This window comes from Schistocerca gregaria, chromosome 7 (genome assembly GCF_023897955.1).
Source record: "Schistocerca gregaria isolate iqSchGreg1 chromosome 7, iqSchGreg1.2, whole genome shotgun sequence".
NCBI classification, from domain to species: domain Eukaryota; kingdom Metazoa; phylum Arthropoda; class Insecta; order Orthoptera; family Acrididae; genus Schistocerca; species Schistocerca gregaria.
The window spans coordinates 208,174,616-208,200,299 of NC_064926.1; the positions used below are offsets into that span (position 1 = coordinate 208,174,616).

A 25,684-nucleotide genomic window follows, 5' to 3' on the forward strand; every position below is an offset into this window, starting at 1 on the left:
GCAGAATATGCAATATAAATATTAATTCCTGTAAATGCATAGGCCTAAATGGCGCGTCGTTACGTGGGCCATCATTACATTTGGATAAACTTCGCCCTTTTATTTTTTATTTTTGACTGTATGTAAGACCTACAACTAGCGTATGTATGTATATGATCGCACTTGATAATGACGATGTAGTAGAAATTGGTCATCACATTCCAAATTTGTGCTAGGTGTCTCATAGAGTATGTGCGTGTGTGACACTGACCATGTAATTCTTCTGCCAGATGTGTCGTTAAGCTTGGTGTCACATTGGTGATATTCCAAACGAACAAGCTGTACCCTAAAATTGGGTTTCATTCTCTCCATTTCTTTCATATCCATAATGACGTCTAACAAACACACTACACCACGCCGGGCATAATCACTAGCAGTAATCCATACTATAAACTGATACTCGGTTTCCACTTCTCTAAAGTGTCGGAGGATGGCATCGGTTAACCACCGCACCTGGGCTCTTTCAAAAAAGCAGCGAGGAACTGTTGCCCTGCCTTCAAAACTTTGTTACTCCCCAGAATCCTCTGGAGGTATAGGTTTTAGTCCTCTTTAACTATTTGGCATGCAGCATGGAGTTCATCTCGTTGTTTGATTTTAAAAGTTCATTTGAGATACTTTTTCTAAGTCTGCTTCAGATAATGATACTATAGTCGCTCGGAGCTGTTCGCAACGCACATATAGTAATCAGAGCATTAGATTCTACGTCAGTACTAACATTCTGTATGTGTCTTAATCGGAAGCAAACCATTCTATACAGGACACCACTTCTATGACTTGCTTGTACCACCGGTCAGTTGTTGTTTGTACTGTGTCGGTAACTATGGTGCGTGCTTCTGTGGTGCACTGACGGTGATGGGAATGGGAGAAGAGGAAGGGTGGAATCCTGTATTTACACGTAGCCTACATCTCTCGAGAAGCTCCAAAAATACAATGTCTTATGACCTGTTATTTCCTTGCCCTGTCAGTATTCGAGTCATCTAGCTCTATGTCAATCGTTATCACGTTTCTGTTGATCGGCTAATAACTCGAGAATATTTTAACGAAGACTTCCATTCACATCCACGAATGGAGATGGTGCAGCGGTAAAACACTAGAATCTTATGCGGAAGGACAGCGTTACAAATTCCGATTTACGTTTTTCTTGACTTTCCTAATGCGCTTGAAGCAAATGCCGGTCTGCTTCCTATGAAAAGACCAAGGTCGATTTCCTTCCCCAATCAAAATGTTTGCTCCATCTCTAATGATCTCCTCGTTGACTGGACGATAAACTGATATTTCTGTCTTCCTTTCCCTCCACATCAAAGACTCATAGAAGGACGGTTTAAGACCCACGCGATGCAGTCGGCACTTGGGATGACAAGCTGAGAGGTGTGTTAGAAGCGCTTAATGCAAAATATGTTTATAGGGTGTATCATAATTACTAGCAAAACCTGCCCCCGCGAATGTCATTCGGAAAGAGTCTTCGTAGAGAAAGAGATTCCAGCATTTTGGACTAACTGTCTGTGATCATCAAGGACACTACCTTCTCCAGTCCTCCATTTGAATCAGTGCACCGTGAGTACTGGACTCCTTGTCGACGGGAGGCTGAACTCTTCAATTCTTTTCCAACGGCTTGCCGTATTCGTCAGAAGAACTGTTAAGCAAATGACAAAACAACGAATGTGATACTTGAGAGCCTTGCTGACGACTAGCTGGGGGAGTGTGGGGGGGGGGGGGGGAGGGGGGGAGCTGACATAATTCAAACGACTTTAGTCGCAGTCACAAGAGCTGCTCCTTGTATGTCGTGGCTGCTGATGGCAGAACAAGCACTGCTCTGTTCCGACATCTGCATAAAACAGACGCAGGAGACACACACACACACACACACACACACACACACACACACACACACAAGACTCCACTTGTGTTGGAGAATTCTTCCGCGAATGACGAGGCGCTCCACTTGGCGGAGAGTTCGTGCCCGATGGTCAGTCAATTGCGAAGTATACCGTTTCAAAATTTATACACCGCTCTCATAGGCGAGGTAGTTAGGGCACGCATATGTGGTGGTTGTTGACGTGGTTGGTTCCAAAGCTGGTTGAGGTAGAAACGTTCATAACTAGCTTGAAGTTGATCAATATTTCAGTAACAAACACTTGTTACATAATTTTTTTTTACTTTTGTAATAGTGGAGTATGCTGCTGAATGTTTTCTCCCAGTAGGGAAACAAGTGTCCACTGTGTAGTTATCGTACAAGCAGTGTGACACATATTCAGGCGGAGTATATCATTTATTTTCTGCAGATGAGATAATACGGGCTCCTGGGTGCTGCAGGCTAAATTTAGACTTTGCGTTCATTCTGGCGACAGTGTCAGTGGAGTAAGGAGCGATGACGGCGAGTTGATTTTCGATAGTCTGGGCAAGGTGAAACACTGAAAGGCTGACAACCCACCCTATTCGACGGGATCATTAGCAACATACGATACTGAAAGTCAAAAAGAAACCGTGGACGATGATTTCAAACAAAAACTGCAAGTTTTATCGAACTTAACGCCACAAAAAGCATTACGCTACAAACTTTGAGTGTATCTATTTCGAAGCGGAATAATTTGATCGATGAGCGCTTTCGGCGCTCTGGATTATGAACGGTGAAATGAGTTTCTAAGAATCTCGAGAAATCATTCATGAAAATGATACAAAGGCTGCTCATTGTAGACGTTTCGAAACTGAAAATGTGTTGATAAGCTCTTTTTCTACTACATCCGTTGTGCATAAACTATCCAAAATGATGAAGGTTTTAATTCGCGTTACAGGTGTTCAACACGGGCAACGTTTGTGATGTGAGAAACGTCAATACCATAGCCAATTTATTACCACATACGCTATAACACGTCTTGGTCACATTAATTATATTTCCTTCAGTTTGAGTGTCAGTGGAGGCAGGAACACACGATCTTTGACTTACCCCATAAGAAGAGATCACACAGACTTAGTCAGATGACCGTGGTGGCCACTGAAGAAGAGGTGAGTCATAATGGTAAGTAAATCCACCTTCATGGTGTTACAGTTATAGTATAAGGGGCATTCAAATGAAACCCGGTCACTAGTGTAAAGCAACCGCAACGACTTTATTAACTCAAAAATGTGGTTACACACAGTACACATACTTGCCGGCTGCTATGACCGAACGGTTCTATGCGCTTCAGCCCGAAACCGTGCTGCTCCTACGGTCGCAGGTTCGAATCCTGCCTCGGACATGTCCTTAGGTTAGTTAGGTTTAAGTAGTTCTAAGTCTAGGGGACTGATGACCTCAGATGTCAAGTGCCATAGTGCTTAGAGCCATTTGAACCATTTGAACACATACTCAAGAATAGTCGCCAAAACTGTCGGCACATTTATCCCATTGCGACACCTGGCGGTCGATTGCATCCTTGAAGAAGCTAGTAGGCTTCTGTCGGATCCAGGCCTGGTCCCAGTCACACAATGCGTCGTTCGTTGCTAATCGATGTCAGCGAATAGCTTGTTTGAGAGGTCCAAACACATGAACGTCACACGCTGAAAGGTCGGGACTACGGTGGATGTTCCAGCGTTTCCCACCGAAACTGCTGCAATTTCATGTTCGCCGCATTGGCCGTGTGTGGACGGGCATTATCATGCTGGAGGATAACGCCATTGGACAACATGTCTCGGCGTTTCGACTTAATGGCTCGTCTAACGTTCTGTAAAGCATTCATTTCCGCAACCATTTTCGGAGTGATGACAACTATGAGCCTGCCCAGGACGAGCATCGTCTTCCCGTGACTCGCGCCCCTCATCGAATTGTTTGCACCATTGCACAACACTTGAACGACAGACTGTACTCACCATACACAGCCTTCATCCGTCAGTACATTTCACGGTCTCCAAAAATCGCATCACTTGTGCTTACCCGACTGCATGTTCGATAGTGGACGATAACTTGTGTGACCATCTTCTCTTTGGCTTGAAACCACACTGGCGCTAAGCAATATCAATCAGTGAGCACGCGTCAGTATCTCTACCAATAGATGACGTCACCGTACCCGCAGTTGCGTGGTGCCACCTTACGTGCAAGGCGGAGGTTGTTGTTGTTGTTGTTGTTGTTGTGGTCTTCAGTCCTGAGACTGGTTTGATGCAGCTCTCCATGCTACTCAATCCTGTGCAAGATTCTTCATCTCCCAGTACCTACTGCAACCTACATCCTTCTGAATCTGCTTGGTGTATTCATCTCTCGGTCTCCCTCTACGATTTTTACCCTCCACGCTGCCCTCCAATACTAAATTGCTGATCCCTCGATGTCTCAGAACATGTCCTACCAACCGATCCCTTCTTCTAGTCAAGTTGTGCCACAAGCTCCTCTTCTCCCCGATTCTATTCAATACCTCCTCATTAGTTATGTGATGTACCCATCTAATCTTCAGCATTCTTCTGTAGCACCACATTTCGAAAGCTTCTATTCTCTTCTTGTCTAAACTATTTATCGTCCACGTTTCACTTCCATACATGGCTACACTCCATACAAACGACTTCCTGACATTTAAATCTATACCCGATGTTAACAAATTTTTCTTTTTCAGAAACGGTTTCCTTGTTATTGCCTGTCTACATTTTATATCCTCTCTACTTCGACCATCATCAGTTATTTTGCTCCCCAAATTGCAAAACTCCTTTACTACTTTAAGAGTCTCATTTCCTAATGTAATTCCCTCAGCATCACCCGACTTAATTCGACTACATTCCGTTATCCTCGATTTGCTTTTGTTGATGTTCATCTTATACCCTCCTTTCAAGACACTGTCCATTCCGTTCAGCTGCTCTTCCAAGTCCTTTGCTGTCTCTGACAGAATTACAACGTCATCGGCGAATCTCAAAGTTTTTATTTCTTCTCCATCGACTTAAATACCTACTCCGAATTTTTCTTTTGTTTCCTTCACTGCTTGCTCAATATACACATTGAATAACATCGGGGATAGGCTACAACCCTGTCTCACTCCCTTCCCAACCACTGCTTCCCTTTCATGCCCTTCGACTCTTATAACTGCCATCTGCTTTCTGTACAAATTGTAAATAGCCTTTCGCTCCCTGTATTTTACCCTTCCACCTTCAGAATTTGAAAGAGAGGAAAGAAAGGCGGAGGTAGACGCACTGAAAATGAAATGATCGTACGGCATTGTTGGCCGCGGAGTGTTCGGCCGCCGAAATAGTAAGTCCTTTTTAGCTTACGCCACTTCGGCGACTTGCGAGTCAATGATGATGAAAGACACATCTCGAGGCAGAGAAAATCCCTGACCCTACCGGGAATCGAACCTGGGACCCCGTGCGCGGGAAGCCAGAACGCTTACCGCAAAACCACGAGCTGCGGACAGGTAGACGCACTGACCAGGCTTCATTTGAATGAACCTCACACAATGGCCAGCACCAATGTTGATCCTCCTCATATTTTTCTCTTTTTGTTAAACGAATATGGACCTAAATTAGTGAATGCCAAACACTCCATACGTAAAAAGAATGTTATTGTTTTAGACTAACTTGAAATAAATTATCATGTTAACGCGTCTTGCACCATGGTGGATGGATGTGGTACTCACCGATGAGGTTGGGTAAGGTGACGCAGGCCGGTCCCGGACCGGAGAACTCCGCGGCGATCGGTCCTCGCCTCTTGGTGGGTGTCCATGGCCTCTGAGTGATGCCTCCCATTCTGCAACACAAGTTATCGGCGAGGAGTCAGCTACATCCCACAAGCACCACGCCAGGTGGCCTGTCCTAGAGAGAAGCGCTCATACTGCTACAAAGAGGTCAAAAGCACACAGCAATGTGTAACGCTGAAAATTACACAAAATGCACTAAGTTAGGGTGATTTCTCTAATGTTTGTATTACTAAGCCACTGTTCCGGAACCCGGGACCAGTCGCAAGTTGCATATCAAACGGCTTCCAGGAGCAACAAAAATTTGATTTTCGTTATTTCACGTAATTATAAATGCTGTCGTAATATGCTCAATAAGAGCTGTGATCTTACGTTAAAGATTTAACGCAATAAGACGAGTATTACAGTTTGGGAACTGTGTGTTTGTCTTAAGGCAGGGTAACTGACGGTGCGCAGATGCTTGGACTTAATTCATCCAGTATTTTCCAGTGAGAGGACTTAGCAACTTTCAGCTAATTTAACACGTAATTTCAAACCTTTAGCACACTCTTCCTCGCTGATATACCCCAAAAAAGTGACGAAAGGAAAGAAGTTTATCGCTTAATACGTTTTCGCTTTTCGTGCAGTAAAACGGCAGCATCAGACACGACAGTGCAATTTAGTACTGCTTTAGTACCGATTCTGTTCGCAACACAGTTTACAGACAGTATTGATATATGCCATTGAATATACCTGCAAAATTATATCATTGTACGCCACAATGTATAGGACGAGGCCCACGAGAAAGAGAGGCCGTGGCGCTATGTGAGGCAGCATGTGACGCAACAAGTCTTACGAGTGGCAGCAACCGTGCCTGGCGGGGAGCGAATAACTACAGGGAGGCGCACGAAATGTGTTACCATTTTGTTTTTGAATATAAACTTTATTGTCGATACAATCTGAAATGAACATGTACTACAATGTAGAGACGTCCATGGAGATTTGTTCTAACTCAGCACATGCTCAATATGTCCACCATTTCGTTTCCTAACTTCCTTCAAACGAACACTGAAGTTAGTGATTACCCTACGGCACATGTCTTCCGTAATTTCAGTGCAAGCTTGTAGAATAAGTCTTCTGACCTCCATTAAATCACGTGGACTTTTGGGGAAAATTTTTTACTTTATGTATCGCCAAAGAAAAAAGTCACATGGATTGAGGTCTGGACTATTGGGAGGCCAATTTTGTCCGTCATTGAAGCGACCTGTAAACCTGAGTGAAATGATACGCATGTCGAAATGCTCGTGTAAAAACTCCAACACAGTGTTTTCAGTATGTGGCCTTGTTCCATCTTGCATGAACCACTGCGTGTTGAAGGGCAAGGCAGTAGCAAGAAGCTGTGGAATGAAGCTATTGCGAAGCATGCTTAAATAACGCTCGCTGTTCACAGTTTCTTTAAGGAAAAAGGGTCCAATAAGTCCGTGACTGGAAATTGCTGCCCACGCTGTAATCGTCGGAGCATAATGTTGTCATTCATGAAGCACTTGTGGGTTTTCAGTGGCCCAAAAGCGTACATTTTGTTTGTTAACCACACCGTGTAAATGAAAATGCGCCTCGTTTGAAAACCAAATGTTGTTGAAAGTTTCTTCCCTATCCTCCACCCACTGAGCAAACAGTTGTCCCTGCTGCTTGTGTTCTTCAGTAAACTTTTGTGCACAGGTCATCTTTTATGGTTACATATGTAGGTCACTTAAGAATGCGTTGAACGGAGCGTCTGAATATTCCCAATTGCACTGCTGCCTTTCTACACGATTTCCCGGGACTTCTCTGTACAGCAACTCGTACCGCTTCAATTTTCTCCGGAGAACAAACAGGCTTAGGCCGAGGTCGCTTCGCTTCCAATACTGTTCCTTCCTGTACAAATTTATCGGACAACCTATAGATGGTCTTCTTGCAAGAGACCCACCGTGTGTTAAACTGTTGTTGAAAACACCTCTAAGTCACAACAAGGCTTTCCGTTTCATGAAAAAGTAACACAACTGCCGATCGTTGCTGTGTCGTCAGTCTTCCATTGTCAACCATTCATTGCTGCTTAATAGTCTCCTACCGGCAGTATCGTGAATTACACGTCATTACGTAACTCATTTGTTTTTCCAGGCTCTGCTGGTACTGCTGTAGAGATCCCAGCGGTATATCTAATGTGCGTCGTAAATTGTGAAAGAAACAATTGGTAACACATTTCGTGCGCCACTCTGTACTTCAGACGAGTTTAGTAATTCTTCATTGCGCGTTTAAAAACATACAATCTCTCGACAGCACACGACAAAGTTAAGATCTTCAATGGGTACCTATTCCATTACTTACTGATCTCTCGCGAGCTTTGCACAGCACCGAGAGTTCTCGAAGTGTGTCGGACAAGCCGACTAGTGTGACGTCACAAGTTCGTTGCATGGATCGCATATGTCGTTGGCCCCGGTATAGGAGGTATGACGTTAAAGACACTTAATTTTAATTTACTGCTTCTTTACAACTAGCTATATTCGGAGCACAGTACTACATATGTCACTGAATGTGCCTGCGAAATTATATAATTGTACGAAATGAGTGAAGTGCGCAGTGGTTAGCACTCTGGACTCGCACTCGGGAGGCCGACTGTTGAAACCCGCGTCCGGCCATCCAGATTTTGGTTTTCCGTGAGTCATTCCCCTAAATAACTCCAGGCAAATACCAGGATGCTTCCTTTGAAAGGGCACGGCCGATTTCCTTCCATGTTCTTGACACAATCAGAGCTTGTGCTCAGTCTCTAATGACATCGATGTCAACGGGACGTTAAACCCAGTCTTCCTTCCTTTTTTCATTGCATGACATTGCTTTTGCTTAAAACTGAGCGCAAGCACCCGGCCTTTGGCTGTTCGAATGTGAAATATTTTAGGCGCATTTCGTTTTCATCGTCCGTATTAAATGTTAGAAGCGTGTCAAGATACCAAAAAATATTTTATGATGCACTTAATGTTCAAGGACATCATTATAAAGCTACGTCCGGATATTCGCATTTCTCCAGTTCAGTTCTCGACCCGCTATGGATAAATAAGCCAGAAACTATGACAAAGTATTAAACGATGTCAAATAGTATACTAACAATAGTATCTACCTTTCATGATGGAGGCTAAGCGGGGTAGAGCCCATTTAGAAAACTAAGTTAGCAGTGTAACTGGCTGAGAGACATGCAATATTGTTAATTCGAATGTTAAATGGCGCGGAATCCTACGTTTGTGTCCGTGTGGAGTAGACTCGTCGAAAATCACACTGCCCTAGAAGAGCCCACATGAAACATTGACCTTCGAGATGCGAAACAATTACTTTATTGTTGTTCACAATTCTGTACTATTCTTACAGAAGCAACTGAGAATATTTGCTACGATCACTTGTGAATTAATTATGTCAACAGTATCTTTGCCAGGTAGAGCTTATGAACCACAACACTATTAACAATAAACACTTAACTATAATTCCCCACTCCGATTTTGCACTAGTCTTTCAGTTACGTAACCTTAAACGCAATTTCTGTGCCATAGGAGTCAGAAATGACTGTTAATGATGCAACGAACTCATTTCACGCATATTCCAACATAAACAAACTTAAAACGTAGTGTGGCCGTGAAGGTGTCACGTAATCTTACGGCGATCTCCCTCCACCTCCCCTCCGCTGTGAACAATCGGCAGCTTTTTATCAGTTTCCGCGCTGTTCGGGGAAAAAGAAAAAGGCTCAAATGGCTCTAAGCACTGTGGGATTTAACATCTCAGGTCATCAGTCCCCTAGAACTTAGAACTACTTAAACCTAACTAACCTAAGGACGTCACACACATCCATGCCCGAGGCAGGATTCGAACCTGCGACCGTAGCAGCAGCGCGGTTCCGGGCTGAAGCGCCTAGAACCAATCGGCCACAAAGGCCAGCATGTTCGTGAAAACCCTCGTTTCTTGTCATAACACATGTGCAGTGGCTGTCTTAGCAGTCTTAGTGCATTATCATTAGCTGGCGTTTACTACAATTTAGTCAGCATGTAATCCACTCTGTCAGTGTATCTTTTGTTATTTATCTACCGTTTGTCATATCCAACTTATACTCTACAAGCCTTCCTTACTTAATGATAGTTACATCCTCGTATCATTTCTAATGACCAGCCTCGGTGGCCGTGCGGTTCTAGGCTCTTCAGTCCGGAACGGCGTGACTGCTACGACCGCAGGTTCGAATCCTGCCTCGGGCATGGATGTGTGTGATGTCCTTAGGTTAGTTAGGATTAAGTAGTTCTAAGTTCTAGGGGACTGATGATCTAAGATGTTAAGTCCCATAGTGCTCAGAGCCATTTGAACCATTTGTAATGATCAAAATAACCAATAAGGCAGAAATAAATTTTGTTTCACGCGACTGGAGGTGAACCAAATCACACCCGGATAACCGAGAGCGTTAACACGTCGCCTCCACGATTGTGGGATCCAAGCTTGCTCCGGATTGAATTAGCTTCGCGGTTAACGACGAGGGCAGTTTAGCCGGCTAGCCTAGATGTGGTGTTCAGGCGGTTTCCCACATACAAAGTGCTGAGATGCTGCGGAGTGATTTTAAAAGAATCGTGTTTCTCCCACAGACACTAGATGTAGTGAGTTAGTGTGTTGAATAAGTACACCTGTGCGGCTGGTCCCGGCGGAGGTTCGACTCCTCCCTTGGGCATGGGTGTTTGTTTTGTCCTTAGGATAATTTGGGTTAAGTAATGTGTAAGCTTAGGGACTGATGACCTTCGCAGTTAAGTCCCATAAGATTTCACACACATTTGAACAATAAGTACAAAACGTTTTCCCTTTGCAACTGAAAGCAAGATACCAAATGATATGTAAATTTGATTATTTGTTGCAAATTTATTTCCATTTTAGGAAAAAATGGTAAAATGATCAATAACAAGCGAAGCGGGTCATTCTCGGCTCGTGCTTGGATAACAGACAACGGTTTCTGCTCTGCCATACCGGTTTACCAGTTAAAGAGGTCCCATGCTCAAGGAACGAATATAGGGGATCAGAGGCAAGAATCATGCATCGCCACTCGTGGAGGTTGTTTGCCATTGCCATCATCCGACCTGTTCCGAAATGTCAATCGTGTAGCTGCGCCGAATGCTTGTACAGTGTAGTGTTGGGTTTTGTGCTGTAATGGATGAAGGGACTGGAAGGGATGAAACCGGCGCTGCCACATAGCCTGTCTCTCGCGTCCAATAGAGGCCCATTCTGCTACAGAGGGTCCCCTCACCACTACGAGAGGTGCCTCAGAAATAGCACATTGGTACTTAACCTGCCCCATTGTCAAGCCGGGTTGGCTTGTCTTGGTAGTGGCCTACTCCTCGCGAATAGCACAAAGGGGCCGCCGAGCTTAAAATGCGTATTCTCACTTCATGAGAGAAGGAAGGAAGGATCTGGCGTCCCGTCGACGTCGAGGTCATTAGAGATGGAGAAGAAGCTCGGGTTGTGTCAAGGATGGGGAAGGAAATCAGCCATGCCTTTCCAAAGGAACCATCCCGGCATTTGCTTGGAGCGGTTTAAGGAAACCACGGAAAACTTAAATCTGGATGGCCGAATGCGGGTTTGAACGGTCGTCCTCTCGAATGCGAGTCCAGTGTGGTAACCACCGCGCCATCCTGCTCGGTTCAGCAGAGACTGTGTAGAATTTTGGAATTTAACTCAGGAAATTGGAGCAAATTCTGGTGATCAGGAACTTTATGGGCCATCTCTCCTCTCCTTGCGGGCCAAATATTAGGAGTGGAAAAATACCACCACGTGGATTCGAACCGACTTACATCCAAGCACACAAGCATCGGCACACAAGCGTGCGTTAGTGACCTCAGTTATGGAGAGAGGTACCAGTTCACGACGGAGGTAAAATCACGTGAAGTTATGTGAAAACGTCTTTCTTATAATAACACTTTAATGCATAAGTAAAATGACGTAAAGCTAAGCGAAAGTATTTTTGCAATGCACATAAACTCAGACCGACAATGGAGCTTAGCAACCAAACTGAAAGTTTTAGTTAGTACACTCCACTGCCAGAATGAGTTTTGTGTGCACTGGAAAAAAGTTTTCGCATAACTTTACGTGATTTTACTTACGTAGTAATGTGGTATAGCAAGATACCAGTGGTTGTCGGCTACTTCTTCCGTACATGGACGCATTTCATCAAATCGGTATAGATGCGATTGGTTTCCCACATACATCTGATGATGGAAAGTGTATGTTGATATCCATGATGTGCGTTGTAACAAAATGGTTCAAATGGCTCCGAGCACTATGGGACTGAACTGCTGTGGTCATCAGTCCACTAGAACTTAGAACTACTTAAACCTAACTAACCTAAGGACATCACACACATCCATGCCCGAGGCAGGATTCGAACCTGCGACCGTAGCAGTCGCACGGTTTTGGACTGCGCGCCTAGAACCGCGAGACCACCGCGGCCGGCTGCGTTGTAACAGAGTGCAGTCTGAGGAAGTCTGTAATCTTTCACACAATAAAACCGTGACGTTTTCGTTTAAAAGTAACCCACAGTGAATACGTGAATACACATTGGAAATTTATAAGTGGATTTAGCTAGCGTGCAGACTTCCACAGTGATCTTCCTCGTTGCGCTAGCTTGTGGGACACAAAGGTGAGCCAGGCTAGGATCAACTCCGCACCGGCCAGAGTGTGGCTTTTAGGCGGTTTCCCACACTCGTTTAGGCAAATGCTGAACTGGCCCCCAAACAAAATACAATCACACACAGCAATTTATAGACAGGTGATAAACACGACTTCCCTCCCTTAGGTAACCGGCAGCTGCGGCGATAGGAAGGGTATGCGACTGCAAAGTTAAATAAATTTGCCAAAACTTGAGAACAGCGGAGTCCGTTCTAGACGGTGTAAACGTTCACGAAAAGAAGAAGTGAAAGATGAAGCAAGATTCCCTCTCTGTTACGCAAATTTGAACTGGGAACACAGAAACCCGAGTATAGGTGATGTGCCGAACAACGATTCGGTCCGAGGAGGGACGCCGCTGTGTGACAGTCTCCGAACAAAGAGGTTACCAGACCAGTCACCTCGCTGCGCTTCGAGGAGTCTGCAAACAATTACGCGACAAGGTGAGGCAGGGCGCTAATTCGTGCAGCGGCCGTCGTTATTTATGCAATCTCAAGGCCAGCAGCCGGCCCTGTGCTCCATTTACGGCGCCCAGCGGAGCGTGGGAGTCAGGCTGCTGGCTGCGCGGATGGCCAAACACGGGTGCGCTGCGGCCGGGTCGTCGCCCACACGCTGGTGGTTCCGCAGCCGGCGGGCACGTGGGACGGGGTTGCCTGGCCGGCCACGCCTGTCGCCGCGCACACGTAACACCCAGCGCAGGGGGCCAGCGGAGCGGCACCTCCACCAGAGACTGAAACGTGGCGCCGTACGAAGCCATACTCGTGACCGCGGTCCGAATCCATTCACTCTAGCCGGCCGCTGTGGCCGAGCAGTTCTACGAGCTTCAGTCTGGAACTGCGCGACCGCTACGGTCGCAGGTTCGAATCCTGCATCGGGCATGGGTGTGTGTGATGTCCTTACTTTAGTTAGGTTTAAGTAGTTCTAAGTTCTAGGGGACTGATGACCTCAGATCTTAAGTCCCATAGTGCTCAGAGCCATTCACTCTTTATCTACATCTAAATGGATACTCCGCAAATCTCACGTAAGTACCTGGCAGAGGGTTAATTAACCACCTTAACAAAAATTCTCTATTATTCCAATCCCGTACAGCGCGCGAAAAAAAAGAACACCTATATTTTTCCTTGCGACCTCTGATTTCCCTTATTTTATTATGATAGCCGTTTCTCCCTATGTAGGTCGGCCCCAACAAGTTACAGGATGTATCAAAAAGAATCGTCCGATTAAAAAAAAAAACCATAACTATTACGTTATTTGAGATACACTACTGGCCATTAAAATTGCTACACCTCGAAGATGACGTGCTACAGACGCGAAATTTAACTGACAGGAAGAAGATGCTGTGATATGTAAATGTCTAGCTTTTCAGAGCATTCACACAAGGTTGCCGCCGGTGGCGACACCTACAACGTGCTGAAATGAGGAAAGTTTCCAACCGATTTCTCATACACAGACAGCAGTTGACCGGTGTTGCCTGGCGAAACGTTGTTGTGATGCCTCGTGTAAGGAGGAGAAATGCGTACCATCACGTTTCCGACTTAGATAAAGATCGGATTGTAGCCTATCGCGATTGGTGTTTATCGTATCGCGACATAGCTGCTCGCGCTGGTCGAGATCCAATGACTGTTAGCAGAATATGGAATCGGTGGGTTTAAGTGGGTAATACGGAACGCCGTGCTGGATCCCAACAGACTCGTATCACTAGCAGTCGAGATGACAGGCATCTTATCTTCATGGCTGTAACGGATCGTGCAGCCACGTCTCGATCCCAGAGTCACCAGATGGGGACGTTTATAAGACAATAACCATCTGCATGAACAGTTCGACGACGTTTCCAGCAGCATGGGCTATCAGCTCGGAGACCGTGGCTGCGGTTACCCTTGACGCTGCATCACAGACAGGAGCGCCTGCGATGGTGTACTCAACGACGAACCTGGGTGCACTAATGGCAAAACGTCATTTTTTCGGATGAATCCACGTTCTGTTTACAACATCATGATGGTCGCATCCGTGTTTGACGACATTGCGGTGAACGCACATTGGAAGCATTTAATCGTCATCGCCATACTGGCGTATCACCCGGCTTGATGGTATGGGGTGCCATTGGTTTTACGTCTCGGTCACATCTTGTTCGCATTGACGGCAATTTGAATAGTGGACGTTACATTTCAGATGTGTTACGACCCGTGGCTCCACCCATCATTCGATCCTTGCGAAACCCTGCATTTCAGCGGGATAATGCACGACTGCATGTTGCAGGTCCTGTACGGGCCTTTCTGGATACAGAAAATGTTCGACTGCTGCCCTGACCAACACATTCTTCAGATCTCTCACCAACTGAAAACGCCTGGTCAATGGTGGCCGAGCAACTGGCTCTTCACAATACGCCAGTCACTACTCTTGATTAACTGTGGTATCGTGTTGAAGCTGCATGGGCAGCTGTACCTGTATAAGCCATTCAAGCTCAGTTGACTCAATGCCCAGGCGTATCAAGGCCGTTATTATCGCCAGAGATGGTTGTTCTGGGCACTGATTGCTCAGTATCTATGCACCCAAATTTCGTGAAAATGTAATCACATGTCAGTTCTAGTATAGTATATTTGTCATACGCGCAAGAGCTTTACGGAGGTGTTTGTAAACTACAGTGGCAAACGGTACAAGAAAGGAATTCTGCATCACGGAGAGTTTTACTATTGAAATTCCGAAAAAAATACGTTCAGGGTAGCGTCGATCACCATATTACTTCCCCCCACATATTTTTGTTGTTGTTGTTGTTGTCTTCAGTCCTGAGACTGGTTTGATGCAGCTCTCCATGCTACTCTATCCTTTGCTGGCTTCCTCATCTCCCGGTACCCACTGCAACCTACATCCTTCTGAATCTGCGTAGTGTATTGATCTCTTGGTCTCCCTTTACGATTTTAACCCTCCACGCTGCCTTCCAATACTAAATTGGTGATCCCTTGATGCCTCAGAACATGTCCTACCAACCGATCCCTTCTTCTTGTCAAGTAGTGCCACAAACTCCTCTTCTTCGCAATTCTAGTTATGAGATCTACCCATCTAATCTTCAGCATTCTTCTGTAACACCACATTTCGAAAGCTTCTATTCTCTTCTTGTCCAAATTATTCATCGTCCATGTTTCGCTTCCATACATGGGTACACTCCATACAAATACTTTCAGAAACGACTTCCTTATACGTAAATCTATACTCGATGTTAACAAATTTCTCTTCTTCATAAACCCTTTCCTTATCATTGCCAATCTACATTTTATATCCTCTTTACTTCGATCATCATCAGTTATTTTGCTCCCCAAATAGCAAAACACCTTTACTATTTTAAGTGTCCCATTTCCTAATCTAATTCCGTCAGCATCACCCGATTTAAATCGAATTATTCCCCCACATATGTCTCGCGAAGTGACCATATCGAGAGAATTCGAGAAATTACAGCTAATACAACATAGAAGACAAGCGTGAGGGCTCCGACACAGCACTTTCACCAAGTATGAAATTTTGGAGGAAATTAGTAGCGCAGTATCTCTCTGAAACTTAAAATCTATTGTAAGTATCTTATTGCCTGTTTCAGTTGACGCAGAATCGGAAGTCACGAAGAATGTGCTTACGCTCGGGAAATCGCACCAATATCACTCTTAGAGGACTCTAAGGATTGTGCCGCGCGGGATTAGCCGAGCGGTCTAGGCGCTGCAGTCACGGACTGTGCGGCTGGTCCCGGCGGAGGTTCGAGTCCTCCCTCGGGCATGGATGTGTGTGCTTGTCCTTAGGATAATTTAGGTTAAGGAGTGTGTAAGCTTAGGGACTGATGACCTTAGCAGTTGAGTCCCATAATATTTCACACACATTTCTGAACTCCAAGGATTACTCGGTGTAATTCAAACAACTAGTTCGCGTGCCACTTCACGGCATGTTTTTAACTTTTCGCTATATGAGGAACAGCAGGAGGAGAGCATCGCACGTGCAATGGACGTGTTACCAGCTACCGGTGGTTGGTTCACGGTCCGTGGCCGCGGCGGATGTGCGCTTGTTGCCCGTCGGCAGCAGCACAAAGGCCGCTTCCTGGTGACCTAGAGCGTGCAGCGGCACACAACACTTCAGTCATGTCCCAAAGCTGTAGTAGCCTTGGCTCAGTCTGCACAATGCAGGAAATAAACCTCTCATCACACTCCGAAATGTCACTGCAGCAAGGTTTCTTTTAAATGTAACATTCCTACATTTAGAGAAAATTTATAAAATTCGTTAAGCTTACTCGGTTGACATGAAGCGTGTACACACGAAAATAAGAATTTTGTCACTTTGGTATATTTGATGTTGAACAGGAAACTGTGAAACGATTAAATGAAACAAGTGATTGCAGGGAAGAAATGAAATAAAATTCAAAGACATACACTACTGTGTAAAAGTATATGAGGAAGGGCAGACTTGAACCATACTTCCGTTTATAAAGGCCCCTATCGTTCAATGACCCTTTAAAGCATAATCAGTCCCACACTTCTCAACAGCCATTGGGGACAACTCAGAAACTCTGCATTGCCGTCCTGTTGAAAATCCTATTGGGAAATGTTTGGTATAACCTTCTCGGTCCTGTTGTATAGAGCTAAGGTCGTATATCCTGCTTAGATAATCAAAGTGTGGTGTTCCAGTCTACTTAAGATATCAATAAACCTGTTAATAAATTTTAGGAATTAAGTACTACGGATCAGAAATTATATGTAGATGGCTGATGGAAAGAGACCTAAAGGTGGGCTAAAAAACAAGAAATTACTCGTATATCGGTACCGGGTGGAAGACTATGATATATGTTTCCGCAGCCTAATATTGTGTTGCACTATTGAAGATTTATTTGGAATGTCCATGCAGGAATTTATCTGCACTCAGTAATATCTGTAATTACAGTTTTCTCGAAAGTAATTAATCGCAGATCATACGCTTGTACATTCGCGTAACTTAAATCCCATTGATTTTCGAAATTATGCCCACGTAGGCAGGTGTAACGTCCGAACGGACTTAGTCACTTACTCCTTTGTTTACCGCTTTAGACAATGTGTGCGAATCATGCCAGTTGTCCGTGGACCCTGATTCTCGCCAAAAATTTTCGATTTTTCTCTCACAAAATTCACATCAACCTTCAGAAGTGCACAATGCACTTATGGTGTCTTAAAACAAGCTTACTTGTCTTGACAACATGACATAGGCCGCCTCCTCGGAAGACCTCTAATATCAAGGTTCCTTTGATACTTCATAGGACTATTAGCTAAAATAATTTCTGCATTGATGTATTCATTAACTATTAGTTAATTCTGAATATTACTTACGAATAGTGTCACTCCAGCGAACCGAACAGTTCAGAGATTCATTGTTAGCGTGCTTCCTAGATCCTCTCTCCCTCCCTCCCTCCCTCCCTCTCTCTCTCTCTCTCTCTCTCTCTCTCTCTCTCTCTCTCTCTCTCTGTGTGTGTGTGTGTGTGTGTGTGTGTGTGTGTGTGCGTGTGTGTGTGCGCGCGCGCGCGCGCGCGCGTGTGTGTTTCTCATGAGGCAGTGATCTCAGTACATTTGGTTGTTCAAAAGATGTATTGTTTCTTTTTTGTATAGTCCCACCACGTAACGTATAGAAATTGTTCGTTTCGCAAAACAAGTTTACTAATTATGTATTCAGCAAATGTATTAACTAGAGAAGCACATTATCATAGCCCACCAAAATAATATTGCATCTTTCGCAGAAGATGTGGACACACATACACACACACACACACACACACACACACACACACACACACAGTTTCTCTCTCCTCAACTGAATTTCCATCACTTGAGTATCTCTTTAGTGACTAGCTGTGTTTATGTAACGTATGTATTCCACTGCAGACTCTCAAATCCAAGAAGCTGTATCAGTTCCCTAGTTTATAGACTACTATGTAAGTCAAAAATCTCATAACAAGAATAATGTGAGATTTTTATGCAGAGGCACCTTTGTGGCCACTTCCGTACTGCTACGTCACACTGGCCAACCGCATAAACAAAGAACAATGAGCGAATAGCTATATTTACACCTGTATAGCGTACACGAACCGTAGCCGTATCAGATCACTGTTTCAAGCTCCTGCTCTCTCTGCCCCCTTGCACAATTTCTTTTGTGTGATGTGTAACAGTGTGTGAAGCCGCGTTGACCTAAAACAAGCAGTGGAATTAGATACTTACGTCAACACTCGTGCTATATTCACTGTGCTTTACATCCGTTTCAATTAATTTTGTGGGGATAAGAATTTGCTAGTAGAAAAAGGCTCACTTCACTGCGATACCCTGCAAACAAACAGCTTTGTAAAATCCATTGTGCATACATGCTGTTTTTCAGGACAGAATGTTACTTTCTGATACAAGGAAGGAAGAACAGGACTTAAAAACATTCCATTGATGACGCGGTCATTATAGACAGAGCACAATCGTTTTCCTGCAAATTATATGTAAAAGGGGCGATCAAAAAGTATCCATTTGAGGGCGTTGCTGCAGAGCATATGAACCGCGAGTCTGGCATATAAGCATCGACATGTTGGCAAGGGATTAGTGTAGCATTCATTGTCTCTCCGACGTGCGTGTGGTAAACGCTGAAGTTTAAACTGTGGCGACGTTGTTACCAAATGCCTCCACACAGGACCAACTAGGTGTTATCCTTTTCTTTGCTGCCAAAGGACTAACGCTCGTAGATGTCTGTCGGAGAATGAAGAATGTGTAAGGGGAAGCATGTCTGTCGAAAATCACCATTATGGAATGGTGTGTCAAGGAGTGCTGCTTCATGATAACGTAGACGTTACCCCAGCTTAAGTGGGAGATGTGCAGTTTTACTATATACAGGATATCTTAGGAGGAATGGTCACTATTTAGAGGTATGACAGGAACGATCATTCGAAGCGTCAGACCCTATTAAACATGGGCTCCAAACTACATACCTTAAGAGCTAGGAGCACTTAACACTTGTTCATCTTCGCTACTGTGAAACATATCTGTTCTAATGAAGAAATGCTCCTATCTGTTAAGATATGCACTTTTGAGCACATGTATACTAGATTTTTTTGGTTCGAATGATAGTTCCTGCTATATCCTTGCATGTCGACTATTCCCCCGGGGTATCCTGCATAAAGAAAGCCTTTCTAATCTACGGAGACGCGGCGAGAAATACTGCCTCCGAACTTTTATGTGAAAACTCTTCAAATTTCTCCATGTCTACATACAGTATATGCAGCTCACTGCCGCTGGAGGACTCCGAATTGTAGAGTGAAACATGGCGGTGTGTAACATAACTGCCGGCCGTTGTGGCCGAGCGGTTCTAGGCTCTTTAGTCTGGAACCGCGCGACCGCTACGGTCGCAGGTTCGAATACTGCCTCGGGCATGGATGTGTGTGATGTCCTTAGGTTAGGTAGGTTTAAGTAGTTCTAAGTTCTAGGGGACTGATGCCCTCAGATGTTAAGTCCCATAGTGCTCAGAGCCATTTGAACCATTTTTTTGTAACATAACTATGCGTGAGAAACAGCGACCTGTAATCGGCTTTCGAATTCGAAGAGTTTGTCCATACATGGATCATCCTCCCCTTCAGCATGAAAATGCGAGACCACACACGAGAGCTGCAACATCTGCAGCGATCCCAGGCCTTGGGTTCACTGTCATCGATCACCATTCTTGCAGTTCCAACTTGGCCCCAACCGATTTTCATCTAGCTGCAAAACTAAAAGAACACTTTCGAGGACTTCGCTTTCACAGTGATGAAGCGGTTCAAGCAGATGTGAAATTGTGGTTCCGTCATCAAAGTTAACCATTCTACGGTGGCGGTATCAACAAACTGGTCTCTGGTTGGAAGAAATGTGTTGATGGCCAAAAATAATTATGTAGACATATAACATAAATATGTAGAATTTTAACAACGTTTGTTGTGTTTATAAATCTTCGGAAATTTTCGCACGAAAAATACAGAGGCATTACTTTTCAGTACCCCCTCGTACTATTCCCCCTTCTGAAGTAAGAAGCCGGCCGCGGTGGCCGAACGTTTCTAGTCCGGAACAGCACTGCTGCTTAGATCGCAGGTTCGAATCCTGCCTCGGGCAAGGGTGTGCTTAGAGCCATTTGAACCATTTTTTTGAAGTCAAGTAAGCTGCTATTCTTTCTGCTGTTATTTTTCCACATTAGTTTAAAAAAAATGGTTCAAATGGCTCTGAGCACTATGGGACTTAACAGCTATGGTCATCAGTCCCCTAGAACTTAGAACTACTTAAACATAACTAACCTAAGGACATCACACAACACCCAGCCATCACGAGGCAGAGAAAATTCCTGACCCCGCCGGGAATCGAATCCGGGAACCCGGGCGTGGGAAGCGAGAACGCTACCGCACGACCACGAGATGCGGGCCACACATCCGTTATAGCTTTGTTGCTCTTGCGTAAGACACTGTGATAAGCAAGCTGACCATTCCATTCAGCAGTTTTATGTCTGGCATACTGTAAGCTACGCCGCCTGCGAAATTCAACAAAGGTTCCTGTGTGCAGTGCACTTTTATACTTGTTCTGAAATGTCAGCCACATCACTCGTCTTTATTTTCCGTACTACGGATGTGGGAATGCGGAAAACTGTACTCTTGCCTTTTACGGATAAAATCCTTGGCCGGTGTGATTTCCCGAAAAACAAGTACTTTTACCACTTATTTTAAACGAAGATTCGTTTTAGAGCGAAGTCCACACCTTACCGAAAGGCGAATTGCTGGGGAGGTACTCCTCACTGCATAAGCTTTTCAGAATGCTGTGGTTTTAGTACAAAGCGAGAAGTTAATGTAAACCGCAAGGATAGTTGATTGTTGAGGAATGTGGCAATGTGTTACATGAGAAATGTTGCTCATTATTCATAAACACTCAGGGACCGCATCCATTTATAGTGAGAAGGCAATTCGAAATAGACTGTGAGATCATCCTTTTCCTGTGAATAATTTTCCACTGCACATAGCGGTCAAAGGCCTACGTAACGCCCGGGGGTACTAGTGGAAAAAAAAATAATGATCGGCGTGCACAGAGCAAATTGCCTGCTTTATTTCGGGTGGTGATGCTACGGCCGGCTATGACGTAATGCGGCACCTCGGCGCTGGCGCTTGTGCGGCTGTTCCGCCGTCACTAATGATTGATGACGCGGCGAGAAACGGAGATTGCAATTCCGATCGCACGGTATGCGGTATGTGGCGGGAAACATTTTCCATTTATCCTGGCAGATACACCCAGGCTCCAGAGAAAATTCAACATTTTCAGTGTCAAGCCCATAATAATACGTTGCCTTCAATGTTGGACCTCTCCTTGGACTGCCACCTTATAGTTGGGAGGAGGTCTGTGTGTTTCAGTGATTCACTGAACTATACTGGCGGCAGTCACCACTGCCAGACTGTTTAAGTGAGACTCCAGACAAAGTGTAGCCCCATAGAGACTCCTTTCTTGATAGTATGGGAGTGGTAATCACATGGGCTCTTAGCTAGGCCTGACATCACTTTACTTACTTGTGTTAGGCTGTTTCTGTTTTCTTTCCCATCGGCATCCCTTGGCTAACACTTGGTTGTTTCGGCATAATCGGTATTAGCTTTAGAGGTTCGAGGGTGTCTTTTGTTTTTGCTTTTCTATCTCGAGGAGGTAGCTGCCTACTGAGCGTGACAATAGGAATCTACTGCCTTGTAGGAGAAGGAACTCTGAAAAACTAAGGGTCCATCCGTGACAGAAAAGACAGGCTGTAATGGGGCACCCCTCCTGGCGGTAGAGTGCAGGGGCGACTTACCTGCAACACTACTGGCCATTAAAATTGCTACACCAAAAAGAAATGAAGATGATAAACGGGTTTTCATTGGACAAATGTAGTATACTAGAACTGACAATTGATTAGATTTTCACGCAATTTGGGTACGTAGATCCTGAGAAATCAGTACCCAGAACAACCACCTCTGGCCGTAATAACGGCCTTGATACGCCTGGGCATTGAGTCAAACAGAGCTTCAATGGCGTATACAGGTACAGTTACCCATGCAGCTTCAACATGATACCACAGGTTATCAACAGTAGTGACTGGCGTTTTGTCATGCGCCAGTTTCTCTGCCACCATTGACCAGACGTTTCAAATTGGTGAGAGATCTGGAGAATGTGCTGGCCAGGGCAGCGGTCGAACATTTTCTGTATCCAGAAAGGCCCGTACAGGACCTGCAACATGCAGTCGTGCATTATCCCTCTGAAATGTAGGCTTTCGCAGGGATCGAATGAAGGGTGGAGCCACGGGTAGTAACACATCTGAAATGTAACGTCCACTTTTCAAATGCTGTCAATGCGAACAAGAGGTGACCAAGACGTGTAACTAATGGCACCCTATACCATCACGTCGGGTTATATTCCAATATGGCGATAACGAATACACGCTTCCAATGTGCGTTCACCGCGATGTCGCCAAACACGGATGCGATCATCATGATGCTGTAAACAGCACCTGGATTCATCAGAAAAAATGACGTTTTGCATTCGTGCTCCCAGATGGTCGTTGAGTACGCCATGGGAGGTGCTCCTGTCTGTGATGCAGCGTCAAGGGTAATCGCAGCCATGGTCTCCGAGCTGATAGCCCATGCTGCTGCAAACGTCATCGAACTGTCCGTGCAGATGGTTGCTGTCTTGCAAACGTCCCCATCTGTTGACTCTGGGATCGAGACGGGGGCTGCACGATCCGTTACAGCCATGCGGATAAGATGCCTGTCATTTCGACTGCTAGTTATACGAGGCCATTGGGATCCAGCACGGCATCCCGTATTACCCTCCTGAACTCACCGATTCCATATTCGGCTAACAGTCACTGGATCTCGACCAACGCGAGCAGCAGTGTCGCGATACGATAAACTGCAATCGCCATAGGCTACAATCCGACCTTTATCAAAGTCGGAACCGTGATTGTACGCATTTCTCCTCCTTACACGAGGCATCACAACAACGTTTCACCAGGCAACGCCCTTCAGCTGCTGTTTGTGTATGAGAAGTCTTTTGGAAACTTTCCTCATGTCAGAACGTTGTAGGTGTCGCCACCGGCGCCAACCTTGTGTGAATGCTCTGAAAAGCTAATCATTTGCATATCACAGCATTGTCTTCCTGTCGGTTAAATCTTGCGTCTGCAGCATATCGTCTTCGTGGTGTAGCAGTTTTAAAGGTCAGTGGTGTAATTACGGCGCTAAAAGCTGCCATGCGAAAACTACCATGCTAAACAGGTGATACTATTTCCAGCAAGACCACTGAGAATATGACGTAGCCATGCTTGGGAGAAAGACAAAATATTTCCTGGAAACCTACGTAGTTTTGGAACGTGAAGTGACTGTACTTGGGTTGGTCATAAACAAAAAAAAGTATGATCAAACGAGAAACAAAACAAGATGCAGAGGCGTTAGGCAGACTGAAGGGTTTGAAAGAGTAAATCAGTTTAAGAATTTCAGAAGAATGTTACGAAGATGATATGGTACCAACAGAGGTAAGGGCAAGTATAGCTGAAGTAACAGGTGCTATTAAAGCTTCCTTAACATGTTGGATCCTCCAACATTTCAAGACAGCTGAAGACGACAATTTACAAAAAGTTACAAAACCATTTGTTATGGATAGGTCCGAAACGCGGACAGGTCAGAAACGCCATGAATTCACGAGAACGCAAAGTACTGCCCAAGATATATGGGGCAGTACATGAAAATGGTGCTTAGAGAATTAGGACTATTGTAGAACTGTGTGAACTTCTTAAGAATCCACCAATCACCGTAGAAGCAAAGGCACGTATGTTGCAGTGGTTGCAACATGCGCGGAGAATGGAAGAACAGCAAGTGCCAAAGAAGGTGCTAACTGCGAAGCCAGAGGATAGCCGCAAAATGGTGAGAGTGAGACTGCAATGGTAGTATGATGTCGAGACGGTTCTGAACAGTTAGGAGTACGGAACTGGCTAGCGAAGTCGAGAAAGGAATGTAGAAGACTGGTGATCGACAAGGACCGGGGCCGGCCGGGGTGGCCGAGCGGTTCTAGGCGCTACAGTCTGCAAGTGCGCGACCGCTACGGTCACAGGTTCGAATCCTGCCTCGGGCATGGATGTGTGTGATGTCCTTAGGTTAGTTAGGTTTAAGTAGTTCTAAGTTCTAGGGGACTGATGACCTCAGCAGCTAAGTCCCATAGTGCTCAGCCCCTAATACACTCATGGAAATTGAAATAAGAACACCGTGAATTCATTGTCCCAGGAAGGGGAAACTTTATTGACACATTCCTGGGGTCAGATACATCACATGATCACACTGACAGAACCACAGGCACATAGACACAGGCAACAGACCATGCACAATGTCGGCACTAGTACAGTGTATATCCACCTTTCGCAGCAATGCAGGCTGCTATTCTCCCATGGAGACGATCGTAGAGATGCTGGATGTAGTCCTGTAGAACGGCTTGCCATGCCATTTCCACCTGGCGCCTCAGTTGGACCAGCGTTCGTGCTGGACGTGCAGACCGCGTGAGACGACGCTTCATCCAGTCCCAAACATGCTCAATGGGGGACAGATCCGGAGATCTTTTTGGCCAGGGTAGTTGACTTACACCTTCTAGAGCACGTTGGGTGGCACGGGATACATGCGGACGTGCATTGTCCTGTTGGAACTGCAAGTTCCCTTGCCGGTCTAGGAATGGTAGAACGATGGGTTCGATGACAGTTTGGATGTACCGTGCACTATTCAGTGTCCCCTCGACGATCACCAGAGGTGTACGGCCAGTGTAGGAGATCGCTCCCCACACCATGATGCCAGGTGTTGGCCCTGTGTGCCTCGGTCGTATGCAGTCCTGATTGTGGCGCTCACCTGCACGGCGCCAAACACGCATACGACCATCATTGGCACCAAGGCAGAAGCGACTCTCATCGCTGAAGACGACACGTCTCCATTCGTCCCTCCATTCACGCCTGTCGCGACACCACTGGAGGCGGGCTGCACGATGTTGGGGCGTGAGCGGAAGACGGCCTAACGGTGTGCGGGACCGTAACCCAGCTTCATGGAGACGGTTGCGAATGGTCCTCGCCGATACCCCAGGAGCAACAGTGTCCCTAATTTGCTGGGAAGTGGCGGTGCGGTCCCCTACGGCACTGCGTAGGATCCTACGGTCTTGGCGTACATCCGTGCGTCGCTGCGGTCCGGTCCCAGGTCGACTGGCACGTGCACCTTCCGCCGACCACTGGCGACAACATCAATGTACTGTGGAGACCTCACGCCCCACGTGTTGAGCAATTCGGCGGTA

At 45.5% G+C, this 25,684-nt stretch overlaps 1 protein-coding gene across 4 annotated transcripts in view; it reads right to left on the reverse strand.

Moving 5' to 3' along the window:
• LOC126281335 (outer dense fiber protein 3) overlaps window positions 1-25,684 on the reverse strand; it is a 110,997-nt gene that overhangs the window by 66,132 nt on the left and 19,181 nt on the right. For all 4 annotated transcript variants that reach the window (XM_049980215.1, XM_049980213.1, XM_049980214.1 and 1 more), the window contains exon 2: window positions 5,625-5,734. In XM_049980215.1, the coding sequence (XP_049836172.1) occupies window positions 5,625-5,733 (109 nt within the window). In that variant the 5' untranslated portion in view covers window position 5,734. The remainder of the gene's footprint in view (window positions 1-5,624; window positions 5,735-25,684) is intronic.